The sequence below is a fragment of the Cyprinodon variegatus genome, unplaced genomic scaffold (assembly GCF_000732505.1).
Source record: "Cyprinodon variegatus isolate N-32 unplaced genomic scaffold, C_variegatus-1.0 Scaffold232, whole genome shotgun sequence".
Lineage (NCBI taxonomy): Eukaryota > Metazoa > Chordata > Actinopteri > Cyprinodontiformes > Cyprinodontidae > Cyprinodon > Cyprinodon variegatus.
Genome location: NW_015150685.1, coordinates 733,947 through 753,578, shown reverse-complemented (window position 1 = coordinate 753,578; position 19,632 = coordinate 733,947). Strand labels below are relative to the sequence as shown.

Genomic DNA, 19,632 nt, shown 5'->3' with positions numbered 1-19,632 from the left:
TAACAGTGGAAATTAATCCCATGCTATCTAATTATTGTACCGATTGGGAGCATGTATAAAGTTAAGAGAATTGGTCCTAGCACTGATCCCTTTGGTACTGCACATGAAACCCTTGAGCAAGATGAAGATTTATTATTAACATGAACAAATTAAAATCGGTCAGACAGATAAGTTTTAAATCAGTCTAGTGCTGTTCTTGTTTCCTCCTACAAAATATTCAAGTCTTTCTAAAAGAATATTATGATCAACTGGATCAAATGCATCTCTGAGATCTAATAGAAGTCCATTATCTGAGGCTATGAAAATATCATTGGTGATTTTCCAGCTTTTTTTATTGTCATTACACTTTCACAAGTACAGACCAACGAAATGAACTCTCTGCATTTAACCAATCTCCTTGGAGAGCAGTGGGCTGCCGTTGTGCAGCGCCCGGGGAGCAGTGTGGGGTTAAGAGTTTTCCTCAGAGACCCATAGTGGCAGCCTGTGGGAGTGGAGCTCGAACTCAGAACCTCAGGATTCCAAGCTCTAAGCCCTGACTACTAGGCCGCCACTCACCTATCAACCGAGCTGTTTCAGTGCTATCATGAGCTCTGCATTTAACCCATTCTATTCTAATTTTAAAGTTTTTCTTTTTCAAAGGGGCTACGTTGTCCAAGGCAGTAATATACAGTAAACTAGTAACCCCATCAACAAAATCAGCAATTTGTAAAGCAGAATAAATTAAATGGCTGTTTCAGATTTTTAACTGCATTATCTAATTATCTGCTAAAATTTAACCTTCTTTTAGGGGAGGAGAACTTTGTTAAAGTAATCCTGAAAGTTATTAAAAAGTGGTCAGAGGGGACAGGGTTGTGAGGAAATACTGTTATTTCTTCACATTTTATGCTGTATGTCAGCACAAGATCCAAAGTATGAAGACGAGAATGTGTGGGACTACTAACATTTTGAACAAAGCAGATGGCGTCTAAGATAGCATTAAAGGCTGCACTTAAGCTATCGCATTCAATGTCAGCATGGATGTTAAAATCCCCCACTATGATGACCCTGTCAGTATTTAACACCAAATCAGAAAGGAACTCTGAAAACTCATCTAAAAATTCAGAGTAAGAAGCTGGTGGACGATACAAAGTTAAAAAAAGAAGAGATTTTCTTTCTTTGCAATTTGGATGAGGGAAACTAAGGGTTCAGTGTTTAAAAGAGTTGTAATTATTAACTACCTTTGGAGTAATCAGTAAGTTGGACAGTATTTCTGGGTATTTGAAAATTTTAATGACTAGAGGGAGTTGACTCGTTTATTCTCAGTTATCCTCTTGCTACATTTGATATTAAAGGTCTTTTAGATCTATGTGACATACATCTAACATGACTGGGTTGGTCATGAGTTGATGAGTGAGTTTCATCTGAACACTAGTGTAGTGGAAATGTTTCCCACTCAGAGTATGGAGCCCTGTGGTCCTCCGTAACCAACAGATTTATCAACCTGGACTGGATCTGTCGACCCAACACGACTTACCAGAACTATCAGGGAAACTTCTACACTCCAGGCTCCATGTCTTCAGAGGTTTTCAGTGAATGAACAAATGTCAAGTGCCACTTTGAAGGGCTGGAGGAGAGTTTAGATCATATCTTTTTATCTTAATCCAACATAAAGAGATGTTTACTACTCCTAGTTGGATTACATAACCCAGGTTGAACAGATTCTGATGGCGGATCTATGTTGATCTGGTCCAAGATCCCCCTTCTTACGATGCCTTTATGCTCTCTGCAGGACCAGCTGATGTATGAGAGGCTCAGGGAGTCCCTCAGCAGATGACCACTGAACCAGAACCAGATGGTTGCTTTCCCACGGAAGAATCGCTTTTCCTGTTGTTTTTTTGGTTTTAAAATAAAATCCTGATTCAAACTTCTTTACTGTGGCTTTGTTTGATCCAAAACTGATAAGTTCTACTATTGGACCTGGCTTTGAGTAACACAACCAGGTGTGTGTTTTGTTTTGTTTTGATTAGGGTCTCCTCCTCATGAGGGAGGTTCTGTTCCTGTGTTCAGGGGGAGATGGTTTGGTTCTGGTTTAATTCTGGAGCCACATCTAAAATGGTGCTAAAAATTAGGGGGTAAATAACAACAAAATGGTCAAATGCCTGTAAAGAGAAGGAAGAAACACATCAAAGTTAAATTCAACAGCTGGTTTTCTTCCCCAGAGGAACATGTCGCTGGCGTTTTATCCCAGAAACGATTCTGCTGCCTTCTTCAGATCCGTTTCCTGTGTCTGAACTGGTTTCTCATCGTGCTTTGACTAGGCCACCTTAATATGGATCTAAACCTTCCACTGCAGCTCTGGATCTGCTGATTCACTCTGCAGCAGAGGTGGAACCAAGTCACCCTTTAAAATTCAAGTTCTTTTTTTTTCCTCATATTTTATACATAAAATGAAAATGATTAAAAAGGTGTTTTTTTTTTTTTTAAGTAGAAAAGTCTATTTAAAGACCTGATGTATGAATATTTATTCAGTTTTGCCACCATTGCTGTCTAATCCCCTTCAACCTGCAAGGAGTCATGGCAGCCAATAGAGCATTAATATACACCAAATGCTCAGTATTAACATTGGATATATCTCAGATTAAACTAATAGTTGGGTCAAAGGTTGCTTTTTAATGACTCTAAACACATGACAAAGCCAGCACAGAACCTTTACTTCTAAAAGGAACTTTTCAAAAGAAAATCACTACGTTTGTTCTTCATACAACTTCAAATGTCATTCAGGTCTGATTCTCGTTCCTTAAACATTACATTTAATTTTGAGTATTTTAAATAAAAAATACATACAACAAAAATAAATACAGTCTGCATGTCCTAATTTAGCCAGGATGAGATACTGAAATACAGAATGTGAGCACTCTGACATTAAAGCACATCAAAGTACATAAAATTTGGTTAAAAAACAACAGGATAGACATGAAGTTTTTGCCTTGAATGATAAGAAAAAATTAAAGACAACATTTTAAAACCTATTTGTAACAGAAAACAATGTCTCTTCACAATAAATAGGTCAATTTTCCCCTTTTGCCCCCTATGTTAAAACGGCAGACAGGATGATATAGATTGAGCTGGACACAAGTCCTGCAGAAGCAGAGCTCTGCTGATTTCAGCATTAAAGCTGCAAACAGCCTAAGAATGAAAGTAGAACTTGTAAAGCAATTCACAAGTAAATATAAAAGCCCATAAACAGGTAACAGATAAGGAATGACTGCGTCTCAGAGTCAGCTGCTGCATTTCCAGCCTCTGTCTTCTCTGAACTAACTGGGCTCCAGATTGACAGCTCCTACTCTTTTTTTTTTTTTCCCATTTCATTATCTAAATATGAAGACGTTATGAGGAAGGATCAAAGCGTACTGATTGGAGTTCAAATGTAAAGTTTAACTGCAGATTCCAAAAAAAAAAGCGCTACATGAGTAATTATACTCTGTTATTTTTCACCTTTAATAAATGTTGCATTGTTATAATAGTTTGTTTTTTTACTCTAGATTTTGGGTTAAAATCTCGTCAGTCAAGTTTTAATCAATTCTTTGAGTCTAAATTAATAAAATAACTGGGGTCCTCTTGACCAACATCCCCAGCAAATAGGTTCCTTATTGCTGGCAGAGGGTCTGCATGGTGTGGCTTTAGTCTGTAACGGAGGCCTTAAAGAGAAATGATTGTTTTTAGGCTGCTCAAAGGTTGATTTAACGTGTTGAACACATGATAAAGCAGCACAGAACATTAACTGATAGAAGGAATTTCTTAAGTTTGCAAAAGAACCTCGTAGTTTGCATTTCATTAAATTTAAAGAGATTCTACAAGAAAGTTTAGCCTTAAATGATAAACTATTTTAAAATGGATTCTAACAATTCATAATTAAACATCCTGATTTGAACTGTTTTATATTTCTAGGTGTGCCATCATTAATCAGCTTTCCTCATTCTACAAAATAGTTTTTCCCTTTGTAAAAATTGTATTTTTATTCTGTTAAAGCAAATGTTTCACTGGGCTTTTAAAAAAAAATAAAATCTAAAATGTGACTGTGAAAGGAAAAGGCTGCAGAGCAAAGTTTGGTCTCATCCCAGGACAGAACCTTCTACCTACCATTCTTCTTGCTTCTCTAATCTGGAGATTAGAGGTCTATCCTGACAGAGATTGTTCTGGAACCAAACCTGTATGTAAATGGACCCAGAGCTTCCTTCCTGAACCGTCTGCATGAAGCTTCTCTGGGTTCAGAACCTGAACAGACTTCTGGAGGTTTAGATGTTTGTTATTGGGGGGGGGGAATTAGCATAAAGGGATTAAATGATAAACCTGATCCTTCTTTTTGGCTCGCTCTGTTCTCACGCTGCTGGACGCGTTCACCATGAAGGAACAAACAAAGACAGAAGCCGTTTCCACTGTAGGAAAATAAGTATTTGTTTTATTGCCTTGAGTTAAAAAGCACAATACTGAGAATAAAATCAAAGTGAACAAGCAGAGCACCGACAGCGGAAGAAGAAATTAAAAACGCGTTCATCTAGAACTTTAACAGGCACAGCGAGGCTTAGTGCAACAAATACATGACCTAGAGTTTAAAAGTTTGGAAAGCCAACGGCTGGTTCTTCATAGAGACTGGACCGAACCGGAGGACTTACAGCAGCTATCAGACATAAAGAGTGATGGACGTCACCCCCTCAGCTGGGCGGGGGGAGAGCTTATGGAATGCATCAGTAACTGTTTGTGTGTCCCAACATTCCGAACCTTCGGCTCCTGGGTGGCCCCGGGAACACTTCATCATCATGGAGACACGTTTGACCTTCGTCACACCAGCAGGGACAGTTAGGACACCAGGAGCTGCATCAGTGAGGCCTGCAGAGCGTCTGAGCTTTAGGTTAGAGCGGATCGGTTCAGCCAAGAAGCCGATTCCATCCTCAATAAGGCTCCATCTGGCTGGAGGGGCCGCTTCAGGAAGCCGCTTTGTGTCGAGGACCACAGCAATCTCTAACATGTGGATCCAGAAGCTTCTTTCAGGACACACCATTAACATTTAGCGTCATGGCAACCAGCTGTCCAGAAGCTTCTTCAGCCAAGCTGTGGTGGCTGGTTAGAATATGGAGAGAAATAAGTTCCAGTATTACTGAAACCTTTAAAAAATGGAAAGGTGAAAATACAAAAGTTTAGCTACATTTTTACAGCTTGCTTGTTTTTTTTTTCGGGCTTCATAAAAAACAAAAAAGGAGGTCGGTTCTGATTGTTCTAGGCACAAACTAATAGAAATGCTATCTAACCTAATGGCTCTGGTTTCACCCAGAAAGGTAGAAAATGGGAAAAATTTGAAAAGAAAAGATGCAACTCCAAAAAAAAATCTCAGAATTAAAATCAAAAAGAAACAGCAAACTGTAAAAATATCAGTTAACTTTTGCAAACACCAGATGCATTTAAAACATTATTCTATATGAAGAAAGTTCCCTAATTTCCGCTCTTTACCTTCAGGAATTTTGGCCCAAATTTCTCCCAATAAGAAAAATCTGACTGTAGGATTTAATGTCCAAACAGAAAGGACCAAATATGGCAGTGAGAATGAAAAGACTCTGATTTTATTTTTCTCATCTGATAATTAAAAACCAGTAAAAGGTAGCTGGGATGTTTACTGCTAAGCTAAGACATAACCCCCATTACCAACCAAGCTGGCCTGAAAGGGAAGAAAGATTTGGTCACATTCCAAAACCTGAAGGTAAAAATCTCAGTAACAAACGTTACCCCCCCCCATGAGCTGAACTTGATGAAGAAAGAGTTAGAAAGTCAGAAATGTGAGAAGGCCTCAGTCATATGGATTCTATAGCTTTGGTTTGGAGAAGCTCTGTTACTCCTGCTTGACGTCTCCCTTTAACTTCCTCTTGATCCGAGAGTACGGGCTCAGCTTGTCGTCCATGATGAAGTCGTACAGCACCCTCACCCATGACGAGTACTGAGGCAAGTCATCGTAGTATTCTGAGGCGATTTTCTTCACCTGGAACACAGAGCAACGGTGGGATCAGCAAAGGAACGGACCTCCTCCTCTGCAGGCGGAGGTGGCGTGGAGCCGTACTCACCAGAGGAAGCCGTCTCCCAGGGATGCTGGGGAAGTCATGGTGCTCGTTGTGGTAGCCCACGTTGAAGGTGAGGAGGTTGAGGCAGCCGTAGTACGAGTAGGTCTCGTGGCCCTTGAGGAACATGTAGTGCTCGGCGATGAAGTGGCCAGAGATGGGGTGCAGGCCCATCCCCAGCATGGAGCCGGCCAGCATGTAAACCACAGGCTTAGCCCCCCACATCCAGTACAGCAGGAAGTTAAAGCCCACCTGGACCGTCACGTTGATCATCTCCAGCTGGCTGAGCGGTTTGGGGTTGATGCAGAGGGGCCGCACGGCATAGAACAGCGGCTGCAGGATGATCCAGACGAACTTGCGAAAGCGCGTGCAGAAGAACCAGCCCTCAAAGTCTGTGGGAATGTCTACGTCCACGCCGTCGCCGCCCAAGTAGCGGTGGTGGTCCAGGTGGTAGCGCTTGAAGGAGGCGGAGTAGGGCAGTCCGATGGGCAGGTTGGCGAACATGGCGAAGTAGCGGTTCCACATGGATTTGTTGTTTCCAAAGGCAGTGTTGTGTGAGATCTCGTGGATGGCGAGGGTCATGGAGTGGTTGATGCAGCTGCCGAACGCGTACGTCCAAAACAGGACCCATTTCCAGTCCAAGTCTTTGACCAGGTAGAAGGCTAAGAACTGGGTCACCACCATCATGCACACAATCCATTTCAGCCTGGGGTCCGGACCCATCAGCGACTTGATTTCTGGATATTTAGCTGAAGGGGAAATGAGGCAAAGGTCAGATGCTGACAGAGAAACCATGACGACACAAACCTAAGCATCATCAGCAAATCTGTTCTCACAGCACCTGACATGATGTTATGTAACCTGACGGGACGCCAACCATTCCCTTGGCCTCCACTGGAGCTCACGGCGTCATCATGACTACCTCTGACAGTTGGGTGTCTTATCACATTTTACGAATATTTAGACCAATATTAATTAGTGCTCGGCAATTAGACACAATTTACCAAAACGCAACTTTAAATACACTTTTTAATCTGAAATTACCAAAATTTAGGAGTAAAATAAACAAGGATGTAGAACCATCTCCTCACCAGTAGGAGGCAGTAATGGACCTAAAGGGTGTTCACCAATGGACAGAAGATGAACACAAAACATCGTTCAAACTTTATATCAGTGGCTGTTTCTCAATTCAAAAGAACGCCAGAATGGACTTGTGTCCTCGCCAAGTATGTTCTTGAGAAGAACCCAAGAAAATGTGGACTGGGGGAGAACGGCAGCACAAATATGGGTCAATTAGAACCGTACTGATGATATCACATGCTCGTCTAGAGCTGCATTTCCCCTCCAGTTATCAATAGTCTAGATAATAATAAATACTTACTTTTTAATTTAGTGGGGGAAACTGAAATTGCAGTTGTGGGCCGCAGTACTTGTGCGTTCTCATGTGCTCTTGAAACATCATCATCCTCAGCACTAGTACTGTTCCATTTCACAAGAATAGAAGACCAAGAACTGACAAAGTCCCCGGATGATGTTCTTGCCACTCCCTCTTTACCCAGAATGCATCAGAGCAGACTTGTCCGTTCTTCAGATTGACTAGCAGCCCTCTCTCTGCATAGCCGTGTGTGAAGGACCGCTGGCTCTGATGGCGAGTTTTTTTGTTTTATTTGGCAAAATGTTCATTTGATTAGTGTTCATCAGACTGTGTTAATTATCATTCCCCCAATAAATGAAAAGAGTTAGAATTTATTATCATCTGCAGACGAGCAGAAAGTGTGATGACATCACAAGTACGCTTCTGTTCCAGTTGAGCCATATGTATGCTGTATGCTACCGTTCTCCTAGAGTCCACACTTTTCTGTGTTCTTCTCAAGAACACGAGTCTGTACTCGCGTTCTAGTGATTTGAGAAACGCCCATAGTTCAGTGTTCAGTTAATCAGTTTCCAACCACTTCCAATTTTAAAGGAGGGTTCATACAGCCTTCCGGCGCATTACCGCCACCTACTGGTAGGGAGAGTTACTGCCTCGTCACGGCTAGTCTTGGCGTGGTGGCATCTGGGTTAGAATCAGATGATATTCTGTGATGCAGCGGAGGATAATAACTGACCGGGGCGCAGTTATTCCTGTCTCCACCTGGGGAATGTGTGATTATTTCAAAGCAGCCATCTTCCCTCATATCCCGCATTAAGCCTCTCCTGTTGGGGTGTGGTTCAGCCCCCCCTCCCTGTCATTCTGTAGAAATGTTATTCAATTCCTGCGTGACGGACATGAAATAACTCAGCAGCAGCAGGGAGCAGCCATGTTTATGTAACATCCCTCAGGCCACAGACCGTTAGTCTGAGCCGCCCTGTTAGCTTAAACCCTGCGTGATCGGGACCGTTAGCTTTGCTCGCCGGAGCGGAAACCCGGAACTTCCCACTAAACCCGCAGCTTGTTGCATAATAAAACAGAAACCGACGCTACGTATCGTAACGACTTTAAACCTGAATTTAAAACCCTGTAAAGTTTCCTCTCCGGCTGAGAGGTTGCTAACTGGAAGCTAGCTCACCCAGGATCTCCTTCCTCCTGTCCGCGTGCGGCTGGTCCGTATACACCCATTCGTAGTCCTCGCGGCCCACTCGGTTCCCCATCTTCTCTCGCGGCGGCACCAGCAGCGGGCCCAGCCTAATGGTAAGGAGAAGGTCCAAAAGTTCGGCTTGGATTCGGAGCGTCCGGGGCGTCCTTGTCTCCCTACGGCCCTGCAGCAGCGGTTTAAGCCCCGCCCTCTCGCCGCGTTACGTCAATTGTTGCGTCTCTGTTACCTAACATGGGTTCTGTGCAGCTGAGAAAATGCAGGAAAGAGAAAAACCGCAGCTTCTGAAATCGCTTTAAATCACTTCCTGATTGTCATCTTTACCCAGAGTTCATGTCTGCAGGCTGTTCACTCTTCTGGGTTTTAATAAAAGTTACATAAAGATAATAATCATCAGAACTAAGAGTAGAGTAAAACCTGTGCCAGTCCTGTTCTGGGGGTTTTTCCTCAGAGGTTCACAGATAGAATCAATCATCAATGAGGAGGGATTAAGTTTCACCAGTGATTACATCACAGGAAGAGTTCTCTCAGTTTCTGATGATTTTCAGAGGTTAAAGGTCAGCATGGTTATCAGTCAGTCTGTGGATAGTGGATTCTGCCTACTGGGTGATGCAAACATCAAGCAGCTGGAGAAAGGTTGCACACCCCCAGGAAGTAGTGTTCAATCTATCAAACCATTCATTTTCTGTCATGCTTTATCCCCGCTGGGATGGCAAGTGTCTACGGGTGAGAGGCGGGGTACACCCTGGACAGGTCGCCAGTCCACTGCAGGGCAACACAGAGGCAATAAAAACATTCACGCTCACGCCTAATGAGAATTTAGAGAAGCCAATTAACCTAACAGTCATGTTTTTGACTGTGGGAGGAAGCCGGAGTACCTGGAGAGAACCAACGCATGCTCAGGGAGAACATGCAGAAAGACTCCTGGCTGGGAATCGAACCCAGAACCTTCTTGTTGCAAGGCAGCAGTGCTGCGCTTCTGAGGTATTTAGTCTTATTGCTGCATAAACAGAACCAGCAGAGAACCAAAATGGAAAAAATAAATTATTGCATAAACTGAGTCTTTTATTTTATTCTAATTTTTATTTAGCAGTTACATATAAAGTTTGTTTTACACAGAATGTAGAACCAAACTCTTACAGGTCTCTCATCAGTTGATCATCTTTCTATATGATTGTCCAACAACCAGTATCTCTTTTTTTGTTTTTTCTTTCCTATCTAACTCTCTACTCTCCTTTTTCCCATTTCCTTTTGCCCCGTTATTCCCTTTTCTAACTCTCTGCTTTCTTCTTTTTATCCCCTTATCCCTCCTCCCTATTCAATCCCTGCATCTCCTCTCTGAGCTAATCAAAGTAGGCATAGACTGCTAACAAAAGACCTAGATATAAACAAAAGAAAAAATGGGGGAAAAAAACAACATAATAAAAGGAGGAACAGACATATTGAAACATCATTTCAGAGGCAGAGTAGCTTTGGGCCTCATGAAGGTCAGCCGTATAGTCCAGCATCTTATCGTGATCCAGATTCAGTTCTTCCATCTGGATTATCTTCTTCTTGAACAGCGTTAATCCAGGCTTCCAACTTAGATGGTTTATCAGTCATGAACTGAGTTTTACTGATAAACGGAGAACTGCCAGCAGGGGATAAACATTTCCAAGGTTGATAAGGGATAATAAAGGAGTATAAAACCATTCCACTTCTGAATAAGAGGTCAGCAGATTATGTCAGACGATTGGAAAAATAGGCAAACCTTATGATCTCAGAAGAAGTTTGGTTACAGATCTGGAGGGATGTTTTGTCTATTATAAATTCTACAATCAGACTTTCATTTTGTCCCATTTTTATCACCTTATAAAGAGTTCTGCTTGATGTTCAGTAAAGAACTGCTGTAATCCTGGAAATAAACTTTTCCTTTGTCTCTGTGTACCTTGGTGTGTGGCCGTTCTTTCTTCTGCGCTTAACCTCCTTTGTGTTTTTCCACTTCAGAGCATTAATACAACATCAGTTATATCACTTAAGCTACCTGGTAGGTGTAAACCTCGCCTGACTGCTCAAATAAAGTAAATAAAACTGTCTGGATTGATTGTTGTGGAGTCGTCTGTTCAGCTGCTGCATGCTGAGATAATGCAGAAGGTTCCCAAGAGAAAATGGCAGCTGTATGGAGGCGTTTTTATTCCATTATCATAGCAAGCAAAAAAAACATTTTTTTTTTTTTTTTTACGGAAATATATAATATATGCAATCTAGACATTCAGCTTTTAAAAAACATAATTGTAAAAGGTTTTGAGATTAACCTTGCTGTTTGTCATTTAATGTTTTAATTAATTTTCAGTTACAGATTCAATTTTAGGAATTGCATTCTTTTTAGATTGGGATTTCCAGATCAGCTTCTCATCTGGGGCGGGGGTCTTTCCTCTGGAGCACCAAGCAAAGATGGGTTTCTGTTGCCCTGCTGTTAGCAACTACATTTTTATTGGTGAAAAGCGATCATCTGTTTGGGGCTTTAGGGCCATGATTTGAAAATAATGCGATTCCTTAACTTCATTTGAGAAGAACATTAGAAGATAAAAATTTGAATATAAAAACATCAACAATAAAACTAGTGAAAACAGCAAAGTTTCTCTGAAAATTTCTTTTAATTAAGACCTTTTTCAAAGTTTAATTTCTGGGTTTTTTCTCTTCAAATTTACATTAAAAAAAAAGGAATCTTTGCTTGCTTCCTTATGACACATCATGGCTCAGTTTGGTTCAGGCAGTAAAGGACTTAGGTCAAACCAAAGGATACCAACAGCAAATTAACCTCCAGATTATTCTACTATAAAGCTCAACTATTAAGTCTTATCTAAGTAATAAAGCAATAAAAATGAGAGAAGAATTTCCTGTTTGCTTTCTCTTAGAAATCATCCAGTGATTAATACAGGCGCGTGAAAGAAATACGTAAAGGTTGTAAATCTGAGCGATCTGTCGAGGGAAACGATTAGAAGAAAGAAAGACATTATATTTGAGCACAATAAAGGTTTCTGTTGTTCTCCCAGACGGCAAACTGTCATGTGATGCTCCGTCCTTTCTGTGTGCTTTGCAGGCGGAGGTTTCATGTTGCAGATAACTAGGACACATTCCTGCACACGGAATGAGAACTAGCAGATTCAGATGATTCTTAAACCGCTTATAAGGAGCTCCAGAGCTTCCTGCACGCTAACCATCACTCTTCACAGCTGACTGCTGTAATTCATGACTAAATGCATGCAGGCTTGTGTGTTAGTGGCACAGAGGACTTAATAAACCACTAGCTTCCATAGAAATCCACACACACTGATCTTTATATGTGAAATCAGAAAAATTGCTATCTAAAATTTGACATAGTATTAAATTTTTAAATGGCTTTCCGTACTTTGGGTGAGGAATCTGATTCCTTTTTACAGGAAAGAAACATTTTCACCTCTGAACCAACAAGCAGTCATAAATACAGAGGAGTTAAACAGTATGATGACCATGACAACAGACTGGCCCAGACCCCCTGAATGGATATCCTCCCCCTCTGTGTGTCTCCTAATGACTCCTAACCTACAGGAGATAAGGCCTCCTGATAAGGTCAGCTGCAGGATCCTGGAATGTAGAAAATGTGCCTCATGTTTTAGATTTGATCAGATGGGCTTCAGGCTGAGAGCCAGCTGGTTGTTTCAGCATGATGACAGATCACCAGTTTCTGGTCCATCACAGTGCATATGCACGTACACTAAGGAAGCCTGTGGTGCTCATCTCCTGACGTCAGGTGGAAGGAAGAGTCTGGTCACTGCAGCATCCTGTGGGTTCAGTCATCAGGATCACTTTACAGTAACACTACAGAACCGTTGACCCCAGTGTTAGTTTAACTAGAACTAATTATTTTCCAGCTCAATATTCAGCACTGTGTGTGTATGGAGTGAATGTTGTTCCATTATTGTTGCTGGCAAGCTCTATGTTTTGTAAATGGAATTGGAAAAAAAATATTCTAAATCAAAATTTCAAAAAAATCTAATCTGTAAATGAAGTTTTGAAAAGCTTTTTGATTATGAAAAGGTTTGGAGAGTAACTTTGCCATTTTCTCAGATTTCTATCTCCAATGCAAGCAGTCACTATCTGTATTTAACCTTTGACTTATTATATTACCAGGCTCCTCTCCTGTGGAACCAACTACCAGTTTTAGTCTGTGAGGCAGACACCCTGTTTACTTTTAAGTTAGGCTTAAAACTTTGCTTTTTGATAAAGCTTATAGTTAGAGTGGCTCAGTTTATCCTGAGCAGCACTATAGTTATGCTGCTATAGGCTTAGACTGCTGGAGGACATAGGGGCCCCTATTTGATCATTCTATCTCTATTCTCCCACTCTGCAGAATCTGTTAGTTCAGTCTCTAAGGTTCTGCTCTCTCTGCTTTTTCTCATAGTAGCTTCATCTGGTCTGTTCCTGTTTAGCTGTGACTCCATCCTGGAGAGAAATATTAGCTGTGCTGCTGCCATCAACACCTTTGTTTATGGATGTTGGAGATCGGCCTGTTTTTCAGTGTAGTCCTGTTTCTCTGACTGTGACTAACAGGATGTGCTCTCTTCATCCTCTGACATGGGAGCTGGCTCGGAGCTCGTCTGCCTGGCTGTGTGTTTCCTGGACTGGGCCGCCTGTGGAGCTGGTTNGTTTATGGATGTTGGAGATCGGCCTGTTTTTCAGTGTAGTCCTGTTTCTCTGACTGTGACTAACTGGATGTGCTCTCTTCATCCTCTGATATGGGAGCTGGCTCGGAGCTCGTCTGCCTGGCTGTGTGTTTCCTGGACAGGGCCACCTATGGAGCTGGTTGACAGTTGCCTTTCGTATCTCTGCTTCTGTCTCCATGAACCCCAGTTGGCTTCAGCAGATGGCCGCTCACACTGAGCCTGGTTCTGCTGGAAGATCTTCCTGGTAAAAATGAGTTTTTCCTGTCCACTGTCGCTAGAAGTACGCCTAGTGTGAGGGCTTGCCTAAGAGTCAATGCAATCAACTGTTTTTCCTTAGAAAACTCTGAACCAATCTGACTGTATGATCTGGTTGAATTGTCTCTAAAGCTACCATGATGTGAATTGGCGCTATAGAAATGAACTGACTTGAATTGCATTCAATTAATGCTTAAATAAAAAGCATTAAAGGGGAATTTAAATACAATAGGCTGAATTAACATTAGCAATAGTCAAAGGGTGGCCCTGCCTTGGGCAGTGCCCCCCCTCCTAAATACCAGGTTATGACTCCTTTATAAAGATTACATCTGATTGAAAAATCACACTCAAAACAGACAAACCTGAGCTTCACAGCTGCTGATATTTAATAGGTTTGGTTTAAACATGGAAACAGTAATATGTGCAACAAAACTTCATAGTTGGACTCAAACTTGCCAACTTTAAAGAATATTCTTTGTTTTCCAAACATGAAATAATCAACAATCTACATCTTAAAGTACATGGAGATTACAGTACAATTGCTCTCATTAAGCCACTAGATTACAGCCCAGTGTTACTATAATACACACAAGTGCATTTCCAGAGAGTCATGCCATGAGTGGTTCTGCTCATCCCAACCACACAAATGAATGTAAAGAAGCCAAACAAGCGAGATAAGAGTCCTGGAGGAGCTGAGAGCTTCTCTGCAGACCAGTCAGAGCTTCCTGTCACTGAGCCGAGGCCAGGAGGTGCTGTTCAGTTTTAAAAACGGTGCAATAATAACCTGACGGGCAGCAGGCGGCACCGGCTCTCCTTTAACTAGGCCGTATTTTACTGAAGAGGAACCACAAAGCTTTAGACCTTTTCAGGGAAAGAAAGATAAATTCTTTTTGATGACACTTTGATGCCAAGGCTCAGAATAGAGAGAAACCTTCCCCACATCTTTCAGATTTACAGCCATCCACTCAGAGCTATGGAGAGAAATTTGTTCCAAAATAAAAAAAAAATTAATAAATCAAACCTAGGAAAACTTTTCATTCTAAAATAGCTTTTGTGATTTATTTATGTGTCTGCAAAAGTTTACTTTGTTATTTTATTGTTTTGTTTTTCAGATTTTATTCTATTTTTCAGATTCTTGGAGAGGATCGAAGTCCATCATCTTTCCCATCCAAAAAAAAAACAATCAATAAATAAATCAGTCAAAATAAAATGTGGAAAAAATATAAGAAAACCAGAAATGAATGTAACCTAAAAAAATCTTTTTTGTTGTTGCAATTATTAGAAACAATTTCTCTCCATATACCTCCAGGCGCAGTCTGTTGCAGGCATGAAGCCGGGGGTGGGGGGGCTATCTGAAAGGTGGTACAGCTCGCCACCATAACCTCCACAGTTCCACACAACATCCACAGAAACATGGAAAAATGTCTAACATGACCTGAAATGTAGAAAATCTGGTGTGGACGGTGAGAAGCACCATCTATTCCCACTGCTGCAGCTGCAAAAAAAAAAATCTGCCACATTTGTTTCAGTCCTTCCAGCGTAAAGGACTTAATGAAAAATAAAGAGAAGCTGCTTGTTTAATAGCATCTTAACAAGCCGACAGTAGCGGCCTGCAGCCAGCTGATGGTCTGTGTGCAGCAACAAGCGGGGGTGGGGCAGCTCTGTTCTCTCTCTGTATGCCAGATTGATCTGGGTTGACCTAACATAATGTTTTTAATGCTGGTAACTATAGAAACTATAGAGAGAAATGTTCCAATATTATTGAATGCAAAGAACATTTGAATTAAAAGCCAGAAAATGAAAACAAATTAATTTAACGGAAGTTTGAGAAACTTCTAAAATGAAGAAACGTTTTTTTGAGATTTTTTTATGCAAAAGCGTGGAGCTTGAAATCTGGATAAAGAGATTTCAAAATAATGCAAAAAAAAAAGGAAAAAAAAAAGAAAATGTAAAAAAAAATATCGATTGAACCTAGAAATTAGAAATCATTTCTTCACTTTGAAGTTTACTTTTTCCTGTTTAAAACGTTTTCTTTACCTTCAACAATCCTGGAGAAAATGTGTCTCCAAAGCAACCGAGCCATGAACTATACAGAGGTTAAAGGTCAAAGGGCAGAAGGAGCTTCTTGGCGTCCATCTCAGTCTCCAGGCTCAACAACAAAAATAAAGACTTCATCTTAAAATCAAAGACCGTCTGGATGTCTGCATTCAACAGGGATGAACCTCCAAGACGGAGACCTTGACCTCCATGAATGTTCTCAGATGTCAGCCTCCAACTGTCCACGCTGAGCACTGTCCAACGGTCCTCTGAGGGACGTCCTGACCTGACGTCAACCCTGCAGTCCAAAGTCCAGGCCCGCGGCCTCGGGGCTGCAGCTGTGTAGGTCAGGAAGTATCAGAAGAGGTCAAAAGTCCAAACGCCACAGGAGGTGTCTGTGACACGAGGTGAGGGGCGGGGGAGGAGGCGGATGGATACGGAGTGTGGAAAACTGACGACTACATCTACATGGTGAGGAGGAGTCATTTCCTGCTGCGCAGCCGCTTGGATTGTCGGGGGAGGTCGGAGCTCTTTCTGCTGCGCTTCAGCGAGGAGCCGCCCTCCGCCTGCGGGGCCGCGCCGCCCACCGGCGTGCCAGCAGCGGGGGAGGAGGAGGACGGGGCAGAGGCAGAGGTTGTGGAGGAGCTGGGCTCGCCCATGGCGGCGGCGCTGCTGTCCATGAGTTCCCTCAGCTTGTGCTCCAGCTCGGCGAGGCGGGCGTTCTGCTCGCCGATCACCTGGCTCTGCTCCAGCAGCTTCTGCTCCTGGTCCTGAAGCTGCTTCTGCTGCTCCAGCTGCTTCACCCGGATTTCCTGCATCTCCCGCCGCAGCACCGTCATCGACGCGCCGTTCACCTTCACCTGCTGCTGCACCTTGGTCATCTCTGAGCGGGAGGGGGTGTTCTTAGCCAGCAGCGACATGGTGGTCAACGACGTGGAGGGTCCGGCCACTGGGGAGACAGGACGGACGATCAGAACCGTTTCATGCCCACTAAAAGCCCTGGATTATTGGGGATTTTTGGTCCTGCAGCTACAATCTATACCCAGAACCAGTACTGAGGGGCAGGTGGACATCAAAATATTTACACCCCCTCAAACTTTGTTCATCACTAACCAGAACATTTCAGAAATTGAAGCGGATCAGAGCAGCAGAACCTGGAGAAACGTCTCCTCCAGCTTCAACCACCTCCAGGCAGAACATTTCTGCTCAATCAGGGGCTCTGAACATGAATTTAGGTTTGGACTTTGACTAGGCCATCCTAAGCCAAGAGTCTGCTGTGATTTCTGGCTGGTTTCCTTCCTTCAAACCAGCTGCTTCCCTCCAACTGCTGCAGGCAGAAGATGTTGGACCAGCAGAAAGCTGTGAGACTGAAGGACAGACCGGCAGAGGGGAACAGGCCCCTCCCCCAGCCTGCGTTTTACTGGATGGTCCAGTTTTTCTGCCTGGCTCCTCATCAGACGGACTCACCGCTGTAATGCTTTATTTTAGGGAGACAGCCAATAACGTGAGTTCATGTCGGTTTTCTTGTAACTGTTCTGACCCAATCACTGGTTTTGAAATGATGCAACTACTTCTAGATGGTAACATTTATAATGCAGTTACACAGAAAATATGAATATTTTTACAGGAACTGCTTTGTCAATGTCTGGAGAGTGATGCCTGACGCCAGACGGCTTCCATGTCAAACATCTTTTTTTGGGTTTTAAACCGACCTGGTGCAGAACCAATGAGACGTCCAGACAGATCAGTCCCTGGAAGCTTCTTCTTTAGGATAGGAACGATCTTCTCATCAAAGTACTCCATGGCCATGGAGGAGATGTCCCTCAGCTCCTGCAGGACCTCATGGGCTCGCTGGGGGGCTCTGGTGGAGTTCACGTAGCGCAGCACGCGGTAAATCTCATCGATCACCTGAAGGGAATACAGAGCAGACGGTAACCTGAAGCCTCTCTGAACGCTGCAAGTCCGATGAGGACGTTCCTGCTGACACAGCTCTGCCTGCAGGGGTTCTGCAGAAGTTCTGAATGACGGGCAGCAGCTTCCTCCAGATTCTACAGGAAGCGTTTTCACGCCACTAAATGGACTCTCTGCCTAAAACAAAGGAACCGAACCATCAGAAAAGGGCTGTCTTTTCTCCCTTTGGGTCCCTTCACAGGTTCCGCACTAACTTAGCCTGGTTAGCTGTTAGCACCTGGAACACATGATGGGTCGGGTCAACAGGGTTTGATTTTTAATAGCAAGACGGACCAACTAAAAAAACGCTTTTCCAGATTTAATGACTGATATAAAAATGTTTATTTTCCTGATTTCTTTTATTTCTCAGTTAATTTCGTTTATTTCCAAGGACCCGGTTCATAACATGTTTGGAGAAAATAGTTTTTTAAGGAAAACCAGCTAATTGTGATCCAGACCTCAGCTTGCAGCAGATGTGGGGACATGCACGCAGTAACTGTGGAGAGGAAAACTCCTGTTTAACAGGAAGCAACCTCCAGAACCACTGTGCCGAGGCCAGCCAGGGTTCAAATCTGGAGAAAAAAACGTGTTTCAATGTTATGCAACTTTTTAAAAGTGGAACTTTAAAACACATTTAAATCCAAAAATAAGGCCTTTGTGTCTTTGCAAAATTGTACTACGTATTTTTTTAAATGTTTGATTTTCTTTCAAAAACGTTTTTTGTGAGACTGAATTAAACAAACTTCATTCTGTGTGTGGACGAATAGAAATGCTCTGCTTTAACGATAGCAACAGCGTTCCCGTTGGTTGACTCACAGAAGTATAGAGGGAGGAAAGCTGGAAAAAAAGAAAATTCATAAACATCAGCCTCACTGATAACGTGTCGAACGTTATTTCAGTTCTACAGGTTATTAATCTGGTCCTTGTTTGATCATGTGCAGTGAGTGAGGTTCAGGTAAATCTCACCAATGCCAACTGAATTACAAAGGTTTGATTTTCTCCTGACAAAACCATTCCTAATGGGGATGTGGTCATCAGAGGCTGATCGCTCCTCGTTACCTCCTGTACACTACACAATGCATGATGAACCTCAGCCTGATCCAAAAAAATCCTTACACGAGAAGCGGCCAAAAAAGATAAAAACTCGTAGAGTTTAGCGAAGCTTAGAGAAGCCAACAGTAAACTAGCTAGCTTCACCGGTACCTCTGTCTGGGAAAGAACCTGTGAATCAGAGGAGCTCTGAAAGAAAATCCATTGAGTCAGTGAAAGCTAAGCCCATGTCTATGAGAGAAACGGGACCAAACACTTTGCAATACTTGCATGTAAAGTCCACTATTTTTAAAATTCACCGTTATTATTATTATTTTCCAACACCTTGGCAAAACATGTTTTCTTCCAGACATTTGCAGATTTAACTTGAGCAGAACCAAAGCAATGTTTCATGCTATCTTTGCAGATCGTTTTTGGCGCTCCTTCACTGGATGCCCTGAGCCCTGACAGCTGCGCTCCATGCGCTGGCTGAGTTCTGCCTTAATGAGGGAGCATAGGCCTCAGGTTTACAGCATCACAGAGGAGGCTTTCATTGGAAACTAGCAGCATCATCATGGCTACCAACCATAAACTCACAACAAGCAGTTTTCCTCCAGAGGTTCTGGTGAAATCTCATCACTGATCCACTGCCGAGACAGAAAGTCCCTGATTTCAGGTGGTGGGAGGCATAAAGGTTTAACATTTTCAAAGCAGCACATTGAATAAAAAACAAATTCTTAAAGATTTCATTTCATTCCTGACATTTTTCACATTTCCAGCTGCAGACAGCAAACATCCGCCCTTTAATATCAGATGTCCCACAGTCGCATGATTACAGGGGCGGAGGACAGAAACAGACCAGTCTGGTTACATTCCAGTAAACTCTGCTTCGCAGCAGACTTTCAATGGTGTTCTTCTACTCTACAGATAACCATCCAGACGGTCGTCTGTAGAGATAACCATCCAGACGGTCGTCTGTAGAGATAACCATCCAGACGGTCGTCTGTAGAGATAACCATC

At 42.6% G+C, this 19,632-nt stretch overlaps 3 protein-coding genes across 3 annotated transcripts in view; 1 reads left to right on the top strand and 2 right to left on the bottom strand.

Annotated features, from left to right (window-relative positions):
• The window catches only part of nvl (nuclear VCP-like), a 24,703-nt gene extending 22,795 nt beyond the window's left edge, over positions 1-1,908 (top strand). Inside the window, 1 exon segment of the mRNA XM_015381361.1 lies at positions 1,769-1,908. Within this exon segment, the coding sequence (XP_015236847.1) occupies positions 1,769-1,813 (45 nt within the window). The 3' untranslated portion in view covers positions 1,814-1,908.
• Positions 1,909-4,413: 2,505 nt separating this feature from the next.
• On the bottom strand, positions 4,414-8,863 carry degs1 (delta(4)-desaturase, sphingolipid 1). The gene is made up of 3 exons (XM_015381387.1): positions 8,633-8,863; positions 6,090-6,832; positions 4,414-6,007 (listed from the first exon to the last, which is right to left on the bottom strand). The coding sequence occupies exons 1-3, from the start codon at positions 8,712-8,714 to the stop codon at positions 5,861-5,863; spliced, it is 972 nt and encodes a 323-aa protein (XP_015236873.1). The 5' UTR covers positions 8,715-8,863; the 3' UTR covers positions 4,414-5,860.
• A 7,019-nt stretch (positions 8,864-15,882) lies between these two features.
• fbxo28 (F-box protein 28) overlaps positions 15,883-19,632 on the bottom strand; it is a 14,891-nt gene continuing 11,141 nt past the window's right edge. The window contains exons 4-5 of the mRNA XM_015381360.1: positions 17,346-17,541; positions 15,883-16,582 (exon numbers count right to left, since the gene is read on the bottom strand). Coding sequence (XP_015236846.1) covers positions 16,116-16,582; positions 17,346-17,541 — 663 coding nt within the window. The 3' untranslated portion in view covers positions 15,883-16,115. The remainder of the gene's footprint in view (positions 16,583-17,345; positions 17,542-19,632) is intronic.

Bases quoted from the DNA above. Each gene is read 5' to 3' on its own strand.
- degs1 (XM_015381387.1), bottom strand. From the start codon at position 8,714: ATGGGGAACCGAGTGGGCCGCGAGGACTACGAATGGGTGTATACGGAC. The intron at 6,833-8,632 runs GTGAGCTAGCTT...TTTCCCCTTCAG, and splicing joins CAGGAGGAAGGAGATCCTGG to CTAAATATCCAGAAATCAAG. The intron at 6,008-6,089 runs GTGAGTACGGCT...TCTGTGTTCCAG, and splicing joins CTGGGAGACGGCTTCCTCTG to GTGAAGAAAATCGCCTCAGA.